Source organism: Cicer arietinum, chromosome 1 (genome assembly GCF_000331145.2).
Source record: "Cicer arietinum cultivar CDC Frontier isolate Library 1 chromosome 1, Cicar.CDCFrontier_v2.0, whole genome shotgun sequence".
NCBI lineage: Eukaryota > Viridiplantae > Streptophyta > Magnoliopsida > Fabales > Fabaceae > Cicer > Cicer arietinum.
In genome coordinates this window covers 1,931,048-1,946,381 of record NC_021160.2, presented here as the reverse complement: position 1 = coordinate 1,946,381, position 15,334 = coordinate 1,931,048, and the positions used below count along the sequence as shown (strand labels likewise).

The 15,334-nt window shown below is 33.5% G+C and overlaps 1 protein-coding gene and 1 non-coding gene across 3 annotated transcripts; both read right to left on the bottom strand.

Moving 5' to 3' along the window:
• Positions 1–295: 295 nt before the first annotated feature.
• LOC101499913 (uncharacterized) lies at positions 296–949 on the bottom strand. The gene is made up of 2 exons (XR_003471929.2): positions 670–949; positions 296–485 (listed from the first exon to the last, which is right to left on the bottom strand). It is a non-coding gene; the product is annotated as an uncharacterized protein (transcript).
• Positions 950–3,729: 2,780 nt separating this feature from the next.
• On the bottom strand, positions 3,730–14,602 carry LOC101499291 (sphingosine kinase 1). Of its 2 annotated transcripts, XM_004485651.4 has the most exons (10): positions 13,999–14,602; positions 13,782–13,904; positions 13,604–13,704; positions 12,759–12,831; positions 11,982–12,068; positions 11,800–11,877; positions 11,536–11,606; positions 10,312–10,608; positions 4,468–4,590; positions 3,730–4,341 (listed from the first exon to the last, which is right to left on the bottom strand). In XM_004485651.4, exons 1-10 carry the CDS (start codon positions 14,321–14,323, stop codon positions 4,150–4,152), a joined length of 1,470 nt encoding a protein of 489 aa, XP_004485708.1. In that variant the 5' UTR covers positions 14,324–14,602; the 3' UTR covers positions 3,730–4,149. The 2 variants fall into 2 exon arrangements, with proteins under 2 accessions (XP_004485708.1, XP_012568630.1); XM_012713176.3 differs by lacking the exons at positions 13,782–13,904; positions 13,999–14,602 and having other exon boundaries at positions 12,759–12,834.
• Positions 14,603–15,334: the final 732 nt, after the last annotated feature.

The following is a 15,334-nucleotide window of genomic DNA, read 5'->3' as shown; positions in this document are numbered from 1 at the left end:
TTTGGATTCAAATGTGGCACAGTTAGAGTGGTTTGTGTGATTCAGCATTTTGTTGTTACAAATCTTGTCAAATGTGTGTTCTGAAACTTGTTTGGTTTAGTATTTTGTCTTAGATATTACCACAAAATGCTACGATTCACTCGGGTTAAATTAATAACATTGACTTATAATATATAGTCAAATAAACGCTAATTAGAATAGAGAATGAAATAGACACTAATTTAAGTGAAATTAACAACATTAACACAAAATAGTTAGTAACACAAGACAATTACATAGTCAAATACATAATCAACTCTCAACAAAGAAATCACACCATCAATCTATAGTATAGTCTTAGTAATAAGACAGTAAACTGAAAAAGAAAATTGTTAGAAATGTGACAACAATAAATTTATTGTTTGTCTTCAAATTAATGGCTTCACTTCTTCCTACAACCATTCCCATGATACTAGGTCTTGGTGGCACTGAAAATGCTGGAGAAGCTACAAATTCAAAAGGAAAAAGAGAATAATCAACTAGGACATTAAAAAGGAATTGTTATAGAAATTAAAAATATATGTAAATAATAAGAATGCTAACTTAACTATTCATTTTGAATCAAATATTTTTTACAATGATAAGAAGAGTAATAAAGTAATAAGAATTAGGGAAAAAGCTTTTGTATACCAGCAACAGTAGAGTTGTTCTTTGTCCCAAAGGAAGCTGGAGAACCTGCTGAAGTTGGAGGCTGATGTATCCCTATGACAAAAAAAAATAACGGAAAATATTATTCAATAAATAAATAGTACTGTAAAATTTTATTATAATAACAAGAGTTTAATATATCTTTAGTCTCTATGATAACAAAATAAATTGAGACTTTATTGAAATGATACTAAATCGATACGCTATATATATTATGATATAAATTTCTGTAAAAAAATGAACTTAAAATTAAATTTCTAGACTGAGATTTTGTTATTTTGATTTATTGAGTTTTTTTACGCTTAAAATTCATATTTATAATTTTATCTTTTTGTGAAAAAGATATTTATAATTTTGTACCCATTGCAAAAAATCATTTAAATATTCAAAGGATAACATGAGTTGACTTAACTGTATAAATTAAAATTTCTATTGAAAAATGTTGTGAAATTTAGAAGTTGAATAATTTTTTCAAAATTTTATAAGCACTAAAAACATATTTATCAGAAATATTTGTTTATAAATACACAATTAATTGAACATAAGAATACAAAATTGATAGAGTTAAAAAACTAGTTAAGACTCAATTGTTGACTGTAAAATTATGCAATTAAATGATGCTATAAAATTGGTAAATATGTCTAAAGTTAAATGAGATTGATAATGTAACCTGGGCAGACTGAGTTATTGAGTTGAAGTTTACAAAGAGCTGGAATTTGCATAGCAAGTGTCTTGTTAATGGGGAAAGAGGTAAAAGAAGTATCATTGAGCAAGAGACAAAGACAATGTGGCTCTTGGCCGTAGAATTGCTCGAGGTTGCTACAACATTTCGATGCTGGAGTTGCGATCGCCTCTTGGACGAATGGCGTGCAAGGAATGAGAGGAAGGAGGGTTGATGTACATGGAGCTATGGTTGGACTTGAGGAGGTTGGATCTTGTGAAAGTGTATTGGATGGATAGGAAATAATTAAGAAGAGAAAGATATGACAAAAAAGAGGAATTGAATTGCAATGTGTAAAAGAAACCATTGTGTTGTTTGTTAATGTGTGAAGAGAGGACTATTAACTAATGTTTCTACATAACAAAATAAGAACTATTTTGTGTGAGTTTTTACATTTACATGGTGTGAGTTTCATCTAACATGTATTGTTTGGTTTTGTAAGTCATGATCTCTTTAAAAAATTGAAGGTTAAGATATATAAATAATTGTATTTGTAGTAATTTATTTATTTAAAAAAAAATATTGTTTTCATTACGAGAAGTTTTGGATCAATAGTGATTCAACTTCTTTGGTATAGCTAGTGTTTTTCGATTAGCATTATAATTTTTCTTATCTTATTTTTATATATATCATAAAAGTTGAATTGTAATTTAAAAAATGAAGATCATCTAAAAAACAAATATGATATTTTTTTTATCCTTTGCTTATTTTAAAATAAAATAAGTGTTTATGTTACATAATTTTTTTGTGATACATAATGTAGGCGTTTGTGTATTTATATAAAAATAGATGAATCATGAAATACATAAATATACAGAATGATGAACAAAATAATGTAGTGGCATTTTTGTGACACTTGGTGGTATGAAATATTTAATGTAAACAAAATGACCATTAGGATACATAAGGTGTTGGATTTGATCTTTGATACATAAAGTATTTGTTATATGTGTTGGTGGTATTTGTTTTAAAATTATTTATGTATGCTAAAGAAATTATTAATTTTTGTTATTATTGATAAATTTTTTATTTTATATATATATAGCTAAGTCGTTGACAGTAAAAGAATAATTATATATATAGATAAGTTGTGAGGTCCATATGTGTCGGAAGGGACCTTAAGAATCATATCAGCAGAATGATAAATTTTTTGAGGAACTGCACGTAGGTGTTACTTTTCCCGTCCTTTGTTGATATCCACCATGTTTAGACCATATATATGTTATAACAACAAATTTTGTTCCTTTGTTGAATTTTTATTGGCTCCAAGTTTGAATATATTAAGTTATACTGAAAGAGTCGAATTTTGTTCCTTTGTTGAATTTTTATTGGCTCGAAAATGTATGAGGGAAGTGGAAAAATAAAATATTTTCTATTTGATTGAACTATATCCAAATAAGTGATTGGATTTCCTATGAGTTTACAATCTTATAATTTGGGAGAGCAATATGAAAGAAAGAGTGAGGTGAGAGAGAAGTAGGGAACAAAAAGTCAATTAAGCATATTTTAATTGATTTGAAAGAGTCGTCAACAAAAGTGGCAAAAAAACAGCTAGACTCACCACTTTTACAACCTCTTCAAAATAGAGGAAAAACGTAAGAGCAATGTTAATTTATTACCCATTTCTTTTAAAAATATTATTATACTTTTAAAAATAATCAATAATTATCTCTTTTTAATTTCTCTTATATCAAAGAATATCTCAAATCTTCTTTATTTCTCCTATCTTTCTCTCTTCTCACACTCTTTTTTACATATTTATCCCTTTCACGTTTTCTCCACAATGAATTTGATCTACCTTAAAATTGAGGGTTGAAGGAATAACAAGTAGGCTTAATGTTGCAATGACGAGAAAGTCATAATATGAGGGATTATACAAGGAAAAAAGTTAGAAATATCATTAGATAAAAAGTTGGGTCAGCAAAAAAGAGGTAAAATCTCTTCAAAATTGTTTGTGTGAGGAAAAGACTTGTAGAAACACCAATGTAAAAGATGATCGAATGTATAATTGTCCAATAGTAAGGAGATAAGGAAAATTATAGCCAAATTATTAAGAGATATAAGGTAGATTTTAGCTTAAAATTTATTCATGAAATAACATTATAATATTATTCTGTCAATATAACCAACTCCACCAAGTGGAAAAATATTTGTTTGTTTAATTTTCCTTTGAGGTACAAACCATAACGTAGAATCAGTTCAAGCACAAATAGTGCCAATCCAAAATATGTATGTCACAACCTATATATGCACGCTTGAATTGGTTTCAAGTGGGCATAAAGACAACAGTTGAATGTTTTTCGAATATAGCTTCTCAGAAGTGATGGATGCAGGTGCCTCTAATCTTTCAACAAGTTCGTGGTTTGATATCCATGTGTACATAACTACATACATAGCAATGATACATATTATTGTAATCTCTAGTTTATTTTTCAACTACAATATGTATCATTGCCTTTAGAGAAGTTAAATCTTGTGTTATCACTTTTCACTCCAGAAAAGAGTGAAAAAATAAAATAATCTACATCTTAAGAATTCAAAATTATAAAAATTTGACCCCCACCAATTTGGTGTTGCAAAGGAAACTTGATATCCAATATATATATATATATATATATATATATGGTGCTGTACAGGATAAATAACCCATGGAAGGTTCTGTTACCAACGTGTGAACTGTGTACGGTATCGCATGGAGTGGAATGTGCCCACGTATGAAAAAAATTAAACCAAGAAGTGTATTATACAGGGGCAAAAAGTGTAGCTAAACCTTTATCCACTGTTATTTGCAATTTATCATAGGACATCAAAGACTTCTGCTCACACTTGTAGGTTCCTTTCCCTCTTGCCAAAACCTCACCATCAGAATCTAAGATCCCTTCCTTCTCTTGGTCCTTGGTGCGGGGACCAGGTTCCAAGATAAAAGCTTTCACCTGTAATTTATTGCAAGATACATAATTCAGCAAACTTTGTTATGCAAATAAACCAATGCAAAGACACTTTCAAAGCTCAAAGTAACTGCGACATAAAGTATTACACAATATATCAGGAAAGCACACCTTCAGGTACGTGACATATGGAGATTTCACGTGTCCTCCATTATTCAACTCTGACATCATTGACAGCAATTGTAACTTTGGGCAATTCTTCATGATGATCAGGTCTAGATAACCATCAGAGAACTGCATTTACCAAATTATAATCCAATAATAATCAGACTTAATCCCACTAGGGAGAAAGAAAAAGCGTTGAAAATATTTAGACCATTGGTATTTATCTATGAAAAGCTTTCAGCTGAATTTTATTGGGTGTGAAAATGTTGAAGAATCGAGATAAATTAGATTTTATTCTCCTTTATTTTATATTATTATGTTTATTTTTATTCTGTCATTATTACTCAGTTTTACTATTGTAATTTCTTTTCCTATATAAACAGCTTAGGGCTGTAATAATAAAATATGAAAGTATTTTGTCTTTTACTTTCTTCATGGTATCAAGAGCTCTGGTTAGGGTTTTGTAAACCTTTCCACAACCATTAGGGTTTGGCGCTCTAACCAACTGAGCTAAAGCTAATGGCACACAATACCCCATGGAAAGTAGGGGTAGCCCTTATGGGTAGCGGCGACAACGACGGTTTGACAAAAAAATCAGACGTAGTCAACAACCCTGACAATTTAGACAGCGCCCTAAGCGGCAGTGGCAGCGGCCTAAACAGCCAGAATGGTTCTTTCAACTTTTTTGGCCATGAGGGAACTTCTAATGCCCTCAAGGTTGAAATTCAGAAACTAAATGGAAAAAATTATGTCGAATGGTCTCAAACCGCAAGATTGATTTTAGACGGTAAGGGAATATACGGTTTCCTAACAGGAGAGGTGCAAATGCCTGCCACAACTGATCCAAATTACAGGTTTTGGAAATCTGAGAACTCTGTTATTATTGCTTGGTTGCTTAGTAATATGAAATCAACAATCAAAAAACCTTTTATGTTTTTGCCTACTGCCAAGGAAGTTTGGGAGGCTGTCAAAGAAACTTATTCTGATATTCAGAATTCTTCTCAAATTTTCGATTTCAAATCACGATTGTGGCATACCAAACAAGGAGATAGAGATGTCACTACCTATTACAATGAGTTGATGACACTATGGCAAGAATTGGATCTCTGCTATGATGATCATTGGAAGTGTTGTGAGGACAGTGTTCTGTTTCTTAAGAGACAGGAGAACGACCGTGTATTCATGTTCTTGGTTGGGCTTAATAAGCGGCTTGATGAAGTCCGAGGCAGAATATTGGGAAAGATCCCATTGTCATCACTTCGGGAAGCATTCTCAGAAGTTAGAAGAGAAGAGGCGAGACAAGGTGTTATGATGGGTAAGTCACCTTCTGTTGGTGAGGTTGAAAGCTCTGCCCTAATCACAAAAAATGAAGACGGGAAGAGCGCTGGCAAGAAACCATGGTGCGAACATTGCAAACGTCCAGGGCACACACGTGATACATGTTGGAAGCTCCATGGAAAACCTCTAAATTGGAAGAAAAAAGAAAGAAACGAAGGTCATGCGCTCCAAGCTGGTACATCTGATCAAGAGAAGCAGTCTCCTTCAAGCCCATCTCCTTTCACCAAGGAACAGTTAGATCAATTGTACAAACTTCTTGAGTCTCAAACTTCTTCTTGCTCTATAGCTCAGAGAGGTAATTTTCCAAATACTGCTCTACTTAGTGTCACTCCCAGCCATACTTGGATTATTGATTCTGGTGCTACTGATCATATGACTGGGGAGTCGAGTCTATTTTCTTCTTATAGCCCTTGTGCAGGTAACCACAAAATTAAAATTGCAGATGGCTCTCTTTCAGCCATTGCAGGGAAAGGTTCTGTTATTCTGTCACCTAAGTTAACCTTAAAAGATGTCTTACATGTTCCTAATTTATCATGTAATCTATTATCCATTACTAAATTAACAAAGGATATAAATTGTCAAGCTAACTTCTTTCATTCTCATTGCACTTTTAAGGATTTGAGCACGGGGAAGATGATTGGCAATGCTAAGGAGAGTGGAGGACTCTATTATCTTGACAATGGACTCGACTTCAAAGACCAACAAAAAACAAGTACCTGCTTTGAATCTATTTTTGTTTCTTCTAATAATGATGATATTATGTTATGGCATTTACGGTTAGGACATCCTAGTTTTCCGTATTTGAAACATTTGTTTCCTAAATTATTTTCTAAGAATGATCCATCTTTATTTCATTGTGAAACTTGTGAATTTGCTAAACATCACCGTTCTTCTTTTTCTACACAACCATATAAACAATCAAAACCGTTTGCAGTTATTCATAGTGATGTTTGGGGTCCTAATAGAATAAACACATTTTTTAATAAAAAATGGTTTATAACTTTTATTGATGATCATACTAGAATTTGTTGGGTTTATTTATTGAAAGAAAAGTCGGAAGTTGGACAGGTTGTCAAAAATTTCTTTAAAATGGTGCACACTCAATACCAAACAAATATTCAAGTCTTCAGAAGTGACAATGGTAAAGAATATTTTAATATACTTTTGTCCGATTTTTTTCTTGCAAATGGGGTTGTTCATCAAAGTTCTTGTGTTAATACACCCCAACAAAATGGAATTGCAGAGAGAAAGAATAGGCATCTTCTTGAGGTTGCTAGAGCTTTACTATTTGCAAATAAGGTTTCAAAATATTTGTGGGGTGAAGCTCTTTTAACTGCATCATATTTAATCAATCGAATGCCATCTAAAGTTTTAGATTTTCATACACCTCTTGATGTTTTTCGAAATTATTTTCCTTTGACTAGTGTCTCTGCTGATTTGCCACTAAAAGTCTTTGGTTGCACTGCTTTTGTTCATGAACATAAACACCTTGACAAACTCCATCCACGAGCAATAAAATGTGTGTTTACCGGTTACTCTCCAACTTAGAAGGGGTATCGGTGTTTTGAACCAAAATCAAAAAGAATTTTTGTAACCATGGATGTTACTTTTGTTGAAAAACAACCATTTTTTAGTGACATTCATCTTCAGGGGGGAAATTTTAAGGAAGATTCATCTTTTACTTTTGAAAACATCATTACTTTAAGTGATATAGTGTTGTCACAAAATTCTGAGACTTATATTGATGCACCAAAAGAAAATGCCCAAGAATCCATATTGAAACTCAATCCACTTATGAATGAGGTTTCGACAGATTCGGGGGCGACAATTTCAAATGAAAATCACAATGATCAAATTCTTGATCTTAATAATAATAAAGGACCACCTGAAATGCCACAACATAATGACTTAGATAAAGAGACACAAAACAGGTTTACTACAATTGACCCTACTTGAAAGGGAAATGTCTTTGAAAGAAGAAACCATAAACAGAGAAATGAAGGACCCATTCTCCGACCCTTCCAAGATTCTGAACCAATAGATAATCTAACACATCATCTTGATACAGGTAAGTCTTCTTCTATTCTTAAGAGTCATGTCGAGTATCCTGATTTAGACCTTCCTATTGCAATTAGAAAACCTATTAAATCATGCACTAAATATCCTTTGTCTAATTATGTGTCATACTCAAAATTGTCTTCTTCATTTGCTGCATTTACCTCTAAGCTGTCTACCGTAGAAATTCCAAAAAATATACCGGAGGCTCTAAAAATTCCAAAGTGGAAGGAAGCTGTTTTTGAGGAGATGAGAGCTATTGAGAAGAATCAAACTTGGAGAGTCATGACATTACCTACAGGAAAGATTAGATCATGCACTAAATATCCTTTGTCTAATTATGTGTCATACTCAAAATTGTCTTCTTCATTTGTTGCATTTACCTCTAAGTTGTCTACTGTAGAAATTCTAAAAAATATACAGGAGGCTCTAAAAATTCCAAAGTAGAAAAGTTGTTCTTGAGGAGATGAGAGAGCTCTTGAGAAGAATCAAACTTGGAGAGTCATGACATTACCTACAGGAAAGAATATTGTTGGCTGTAAATGGGTATTTACTGTGAAATATAATTCTGATAAAGGGTTTACTCAGACATATGGCATCGATTACTCAGAGACTTTTGCTCCCGTTGCCAAATTAAACACTATTAGAGTTCTCTTGTTCTTGGCAGTGAATTTAGATTGGTCTCTTAACCAACTTGATGTAAATAATGCTTTTCTGAATGGTGATTTGGAGGAGGAAGTATACATGGATAGCCCACCTGGCTTTGAAGATAAATTTGGTTCAAATGTGTGCAAACTTCAAAAATCCCTTTATGGTCTCAAGCAATCTCCAAGGGCTTGGTTTGAAAAATTCACTCAGTCGGTCAAAAGGCAAGGATATATGCAGGGACAATCAGACCATACTCTGTTCATGAAGTTCTCTAATGTTGGTAAAATTTCAATTTTAATTGTATATGTAGATGATATTATTCTCACAGGAGATGACATTGTTGAGATGGAAAGATTGAAGAAAAATTTGACTAAATATTTTCTTGGTACGGAAGTTGCTCGCTCAAAGAAGGGAATTGTTGTTTCTCAAAGAAAATACATCCTAGATCTCTTGGAAGAAACTGGGATGAGTGGGTGTAGACCAGCAGATACTCCTATGGAATTAAATGCTAAACTTTGGGAGAAAGGCAGTGTTCCTGTTGAGATTGGAAGATACCAGAGGTTAGTCGGCAAACTTATTTATCTAGCCCACACTAGACCTGACATCGCTTTCTCAGTGAGTGTTGTAAGTCAATTCATGCATTCTCCCTATGAAGAACACTTGGAGACAGTTTATCGAATCTTAAGGTACTTGAAATCCAATCCTGGAAAGGGTTTGTGCTTCAAGAAAACAAATGACAGAGAAATCTCTATATTTACAGATGCTGATTGGGCAGGATCAATTACCGATAGAAAATCCACCACTGGATATTGTGCCTATGTTTGGGGAAATTTAGTTACTTGGAGAAGTAAGAAACAAGGGGTTGTTGCTCGAAGCAGTGCAGAAGCTGAATTCAGAGCAATGGCTCAAGGAATCTGTGAACTTTTATGGATTCGTAAACTCTTGGACGAACTGAAAATGAAAGTTGACTCACCCTTAAAATTGTTCTGTGATAGCAAAGCAGCAATAAGTATAGCTCACAACCCTGTACAACATGATAGAACCAAGCATATTGAGATTGACCGCCATTTCATAAAAGAAAAAATTGATGCTGGAGTTATATGTCTGCCATTTGTGACTTCCAATCAGCAAACTACCGATATCTTGACAAAAAGTTTGGCAACACCTAATTTTGAGCGACTTATAGTCAAGTTGGGCATGACAGATATCTATGCACCAACTTGAGGGGGGTGTTGAAGAATCGAGAGAAATTAGATTTTATTCTCCTTTATTTTATATTATTATGTTTATTTTTATTCTGTCATTATTACTATTGTAATTTCTTTTCCTATATAAACAACTTAGGGCTGTAATAATAAAATATGAAAGTATTTTGTCTTTTACTTTCTTCAGAAAATAACTGGCAACAGTTAAAAGAGTTCAGAAATTTATTCTTTATTATATTGAATTAGACCATTGCCTCTTGTTTTAATTTTGAATTACCATATTGATTGCTATATCATGTTCACTACAATTCATAGAAGTATAATTTGAATAGCAGCAGCCATTAAAATCAAGCAAATTAAGATGCAAATGTCATTCATTCATTCATGATTTGTACAATAGTTTGCATGGGGCACATTTGGAGCAACCACTGCTACATGCAAGCTATTGCACAAATCAAATCAAATCAAATTGATTTGTGATCATTTTTTTGTTGGGATACAAAATTGGTTCTCCTAACAGGGCCACCACTGCCACAGCAGCAATTGGAAACATTTCCCAGAGAGTAAAACAATATGCTTAAATTCTTGTTCACACAAAACTGACCTTTGCATCAGGTGCTGCCATTGTATCCTCAGCACCCCAAGGTACATTGTGAAGCCAGACACTAATAAAGGGTCCAGTTATAACTCTCCAATTCAGGTTTTCCAAGTCTACTTCAGGTCCTTGATAACAATGTGTTTGCAAATTAAAATGTTCCCCTTCACTTGGATCGCTGTTGTTCCCTTTGATAGTGGATTTGCCAGGGTAACTAGTTGACTCCCCGTAAGACTCAAACCCAGGTGCAGGTACAAAAGAAACAGATCCATTGTATTGCCTCATATTGAAGAATCGACAGAGAGCCTAAAGCAGGAAAGCAGTGAATGAAGAAAATAATAATGACCAACTCCTATCTGTTAAATAATTGCAGGACACGTTCAACATAAGAATTCAAAATTGTATCAAAAAGATAGAACAGCATAGTTATGTTACATCTTACGCTTGAGTTCCCCACCAAAGGTTTATTTAGGACACAATAACAAATAGATGTCAGAATCACCCTTTAAATTAGAACTACACAAAATGAGAGATTTAACTGTAAGTAAGAAATTTCTCTCAAAATCATAGGCAAGAATCTGTATGACAAAGCCTTGATATATTTCTCTTTTCCTTTATATTTTGGAACTGTTTGTCAGAGATATATACAGAAAAGTAAGGTTATCCAGAAAAAAACTGAGCACACAAAAGCTGCAGGAGAGAGAAAAGAAGCAAAATTGAAGTTAGAGAGACAGATATAAGAATACTCCCTCTGGTCTAGAATATAAGAAAAAGTTTGGTTAACAAAAGTTAATGTATTCTGTTCAAATTTGGATCAAATACATTCATTTTTGTTGACCCACTTTCTCTTATATTTGAGACCAGAGAGAGTATATCATTGGACTAGAATGGCACTTTCATCAAGTGTGTGTTGCCACTTGTTTATATCTGATTCAAGTTCAAGAAACCAAACATGCATTTCCTGCACCCTAAGCAATCCACAGCATTCTACTTAAAGTTCCAAACAAATTCAGATTGTAATACACCCAAAACTAAAGTGCTAGAAAATAATTGCAACAAAGGAGTGGTAAGGTGGTTTGGAACATAAGGGTTGGAGGGATAAGTGGTTGAGAGTTCAACTCCCCCACTAACATTTTTTTAACAACTAATTACTAACATCGTTTTAGGACATTCATTAAGTGAAATAAAATATAAAATAAACAATACATGAAAATTATAAAATGGCTTACTAACATAAAAATCTAGACGAGCACTTCCCATCCACCGATACTTTTCAGACTCAATGTCAATATCAGCAATTAGACCTGAAATAGAATAACATATTGGATGATATATCATATTACATCATAGTGAATGTGATCATCAAAACTCGTGCTATATGTAGACTCAAGAGTGGGCTAAATAAACAAAAAGGAAAGAATAAGAAACTAATGGCTTAGATTAGCACATCTGCCATCACTTCATTGGCATAATCCAATACATGGTGAGAGTACTTACCCCATGCAAGCATCAATATACTGAAAAATCTGGTTTCCCCTTGTGCGATGGTAGCCACATCAAGCTGTCGCTTATGGCCTGTCAGTATTTAAAATATATTTTATTCTTTATAACATTACACAAAAAGGGAAAATAAAATAGATAAGGTATGACATGTTTGAATGACATAAATGGATTGAGACCTCGTATAATGGCAAGAACTGCATTGGCCACTGCACAAGGATCACCGACTGAATCAAGCAGAGATTTTGCCATGCCATTTCCCGTACCTAACAAAGTATGGTAGAGCTTATTAGCTTGACATAATTGAATTTGTATAGTTATCCATACGGTCAATTGTCTATAGATAATAACAAATGATAAACCTTGAAAACAAATTCGACCAAATAGTGTATTAGTGAATCTGTTAGTAGACAGTTAATCCATTAAGAGGGTTTACGGTGGGGAAAAAAGGAGAAGCAGCTGAATATTAGAACGAAAATAGTAACACCAGTAAGTTAGTAACTATCCAGTAGACAGTTAGTTGTAAATTAGGAGGTAAGAATAAATATGGAAGAAGAAGAGTTAGAAACTGTCCAATACACATTTATAATGGAACGATGGGATGGAACAAGGGAAAATCAGTAAGATGACTTCTGATTCAATTGGAATTTCAGTGATAGCCAGAAGGAGAGCCTGGAGGAGCTTTTGGTTTTCTGTATTCACTGTCTTCATCTTATTTCTTGTACTAACATGATACTGAGCTAAGGATAGGGGTTTATCTTGAATAAAATTCCTATTTTCCTATTAATTTTGATCCAGTTCTATTAAATACTAGCCTCGTCTCACCGTTACTAATAAACAATCAATAGACAATAGCTTCATCTCCCTCCCATTTCCAGTAAAATGTATAATTAACAAGGCCAAATTAGATAAATCCTAATCAAAAAAAGGGGAAAAAAACGAGGCAAATAGTAAACCTGCAGGAACTACTCCAAGGGGCATCTTTATTGCTGTTTCCCAATCATCTCTTTGTAGAAGCCCATTTACAACCTACTAAAATATGTGATGCTTGTAAGATCAGAAAAAGAAATAAATAACCAGAGAGAACAATGTCAAAACTCAAAAGCTAGTCGGTGCAAAAGTGATCTAGAATACACAGATTACATCCCTAAACTTATAAGTGACCCACATTGCCATTTGACTTCCCACAGATATTATTACAACTACTATTCAGTCCTTCTGAGCTTTGGCGATATCACACACCCTCATCTCCAAACAAAGACCATTAAGTTTCTTACATACACATTTTTCATTCAAATTAGGTCCCCGAGTATGATTCAATATTTGTTTTATAGGCAAATGTTGGTAAACTAGTAGAGTTATGTTAATTTCTCGGGTCTGAACCCAGGACTTCCTATTAAATCTCTTCAGTATCCCTTAAAGTCGCTAACAGAAGCATTGGAAGGATACCTCAAAGGGTAAACACAATTTAATTCATATATACGAGGTTACTTTGAGTTTAAAAGAGATGCATTGTGGGTGTAAATCGCATTCATTCGTGCATTAATAAGATCTAGAATCCACTATTCTGCCATATCAGCCCACTCTTGTAACTGAATATTTTTCTTTTTTATGTAAATGAATTTTAAATTAATGATAATGACAAAATAATGAGTATATATTATTGGATGTTAGTGTAATCTCAATTATTTTTCAGCGCAACAAAATATTTAACATGGAAGATCTAAAAAAAACGATAATAAAAATTTGTTAACTTAAGAAGTATAATCAACATGATGATGACGAGGACAATGAAACTAACCTCAACCAAAATTCCATCTCCACTAACACAAACAATTCCATCGTGCTTTGTAATATCCACCGAACGAGCAACCTCCTTGGCGTGGAGCTGATGTTGAGTTTCTGAACAACAAAAACTGAATCAACAAAAAAACCAAAAAGAACGAAACACAGTTGAGTTGAAGAATAAGATCGATCACCTTGAATAGTGAGTTCAATTTGAGCATCTTCAAGAAGAGGTTTGACTTGTTCATACAAAATCTTCACAGCAGATTTTTTCCCACCGAACGGATTCACAAAAACAAGTAACCTCTTAGGTCGACCTACACCGTCAAAATTCAGAGTTCAATCCATAACACAATAATATCACAATAACTTATTCCTAACCGTAATAACGGTTTTATGTCTCGAGTTTACCGAGAGAATCGATGAATTCGCGAAGCTTCTGACACCAGAGCCTATGCGATTCCTCCGACGAGGGTTTAAAAACGACGTCGTTACGAACGAGTCTTCCAGCGGCACCGGTGGTGCAGCAACCGTCTCGAGCCTCGACGAGTGTTTTGAGTTTGATGCAGGGTCCATTAGTGACGAATCCGATTACTTCTTTTTCGACGGAGAGACAGCGTTGGATCCCTTCCGACCACCAGAGTCTACCGTCGGCGAGAAGAGCGAGCGGCGTTACGGTGCCGTTGACCGTTACTCGGTCCGAAAATAAAGGACGCTGGTGAACGGATAGATCCATCTCTCCGGCTTCAGAATTCAGTTTAGGTGGACCCCACCAATCTTAGCCGGAGACCCGGTTTGGTAACAAACCGCCCGATAATAATAATTATAACCGTGAAAATCCGGTTTTCACGTCTTTGAAAATAATTACAAATAAATAATTATATTAATATAGAGTATGGATTCTACAAATACAATAGAATGACGATGAAGAAAGAAACCACTAAACTTGGAATGTGTTATAACTAATTTTGAGTTTTCGTATCCTTGACTTTGACGCCAACCAGTATTGATTTGGAGCTTTAGACAGAGTATAGTAATAAATTACTACTAATTAATAATAACAACACCTTATCAATTTGCAATTTGCGTCTATTTTATTTTATTTTATTTTATTTTCTATACTTGTATATCCTTGTCTACATGTACTACTTATGTTTTTTTTTTTTTGACGTATATATGTACGTACTTTGTTTACTTCTCCGTAAGGCTTTATAGTATTTCTTTTGTTTTCATGTTTCGCAGCTTTATTTGTTTTTTATTTTATTTTATTTGTAAAGTCAAAATGATATTGATAGGGGACTATTTGTACATGTAACTTGTAAGCCACAGAGATACATAACGTGAGGTTGGCCAGAGTCTATAAGTAAACAGAGATTAAGCGCTTGTTCGGTTGCATGTCCAGCAACATCTAAGGAAAGGGGTAAATGACAAGAAGCGGTGACCTTTTAGTTCTGTAACTCAGCTAGTGAGTATTTTTAGTTCTATGCTGACAAAAATTATATCCATAAGAATCAAAGAAGAAAACTCCCAAGAAGATGAATGGCTAAGATTATAAATTTTTCTCTTATTTCTCAAATACAATTAAACTGGAGTCAACAAAAATAAATGTATTTAATTTAAATTTAAGATTAAATATATTAATTTTTATTAATTCAATTTTATTTTATATTTAATATTAGAGAAAATAATTTAATTAATATAGTTAAATAATTAGTTTGATTAATGTCGGGCGGGTCCAAATACAAAG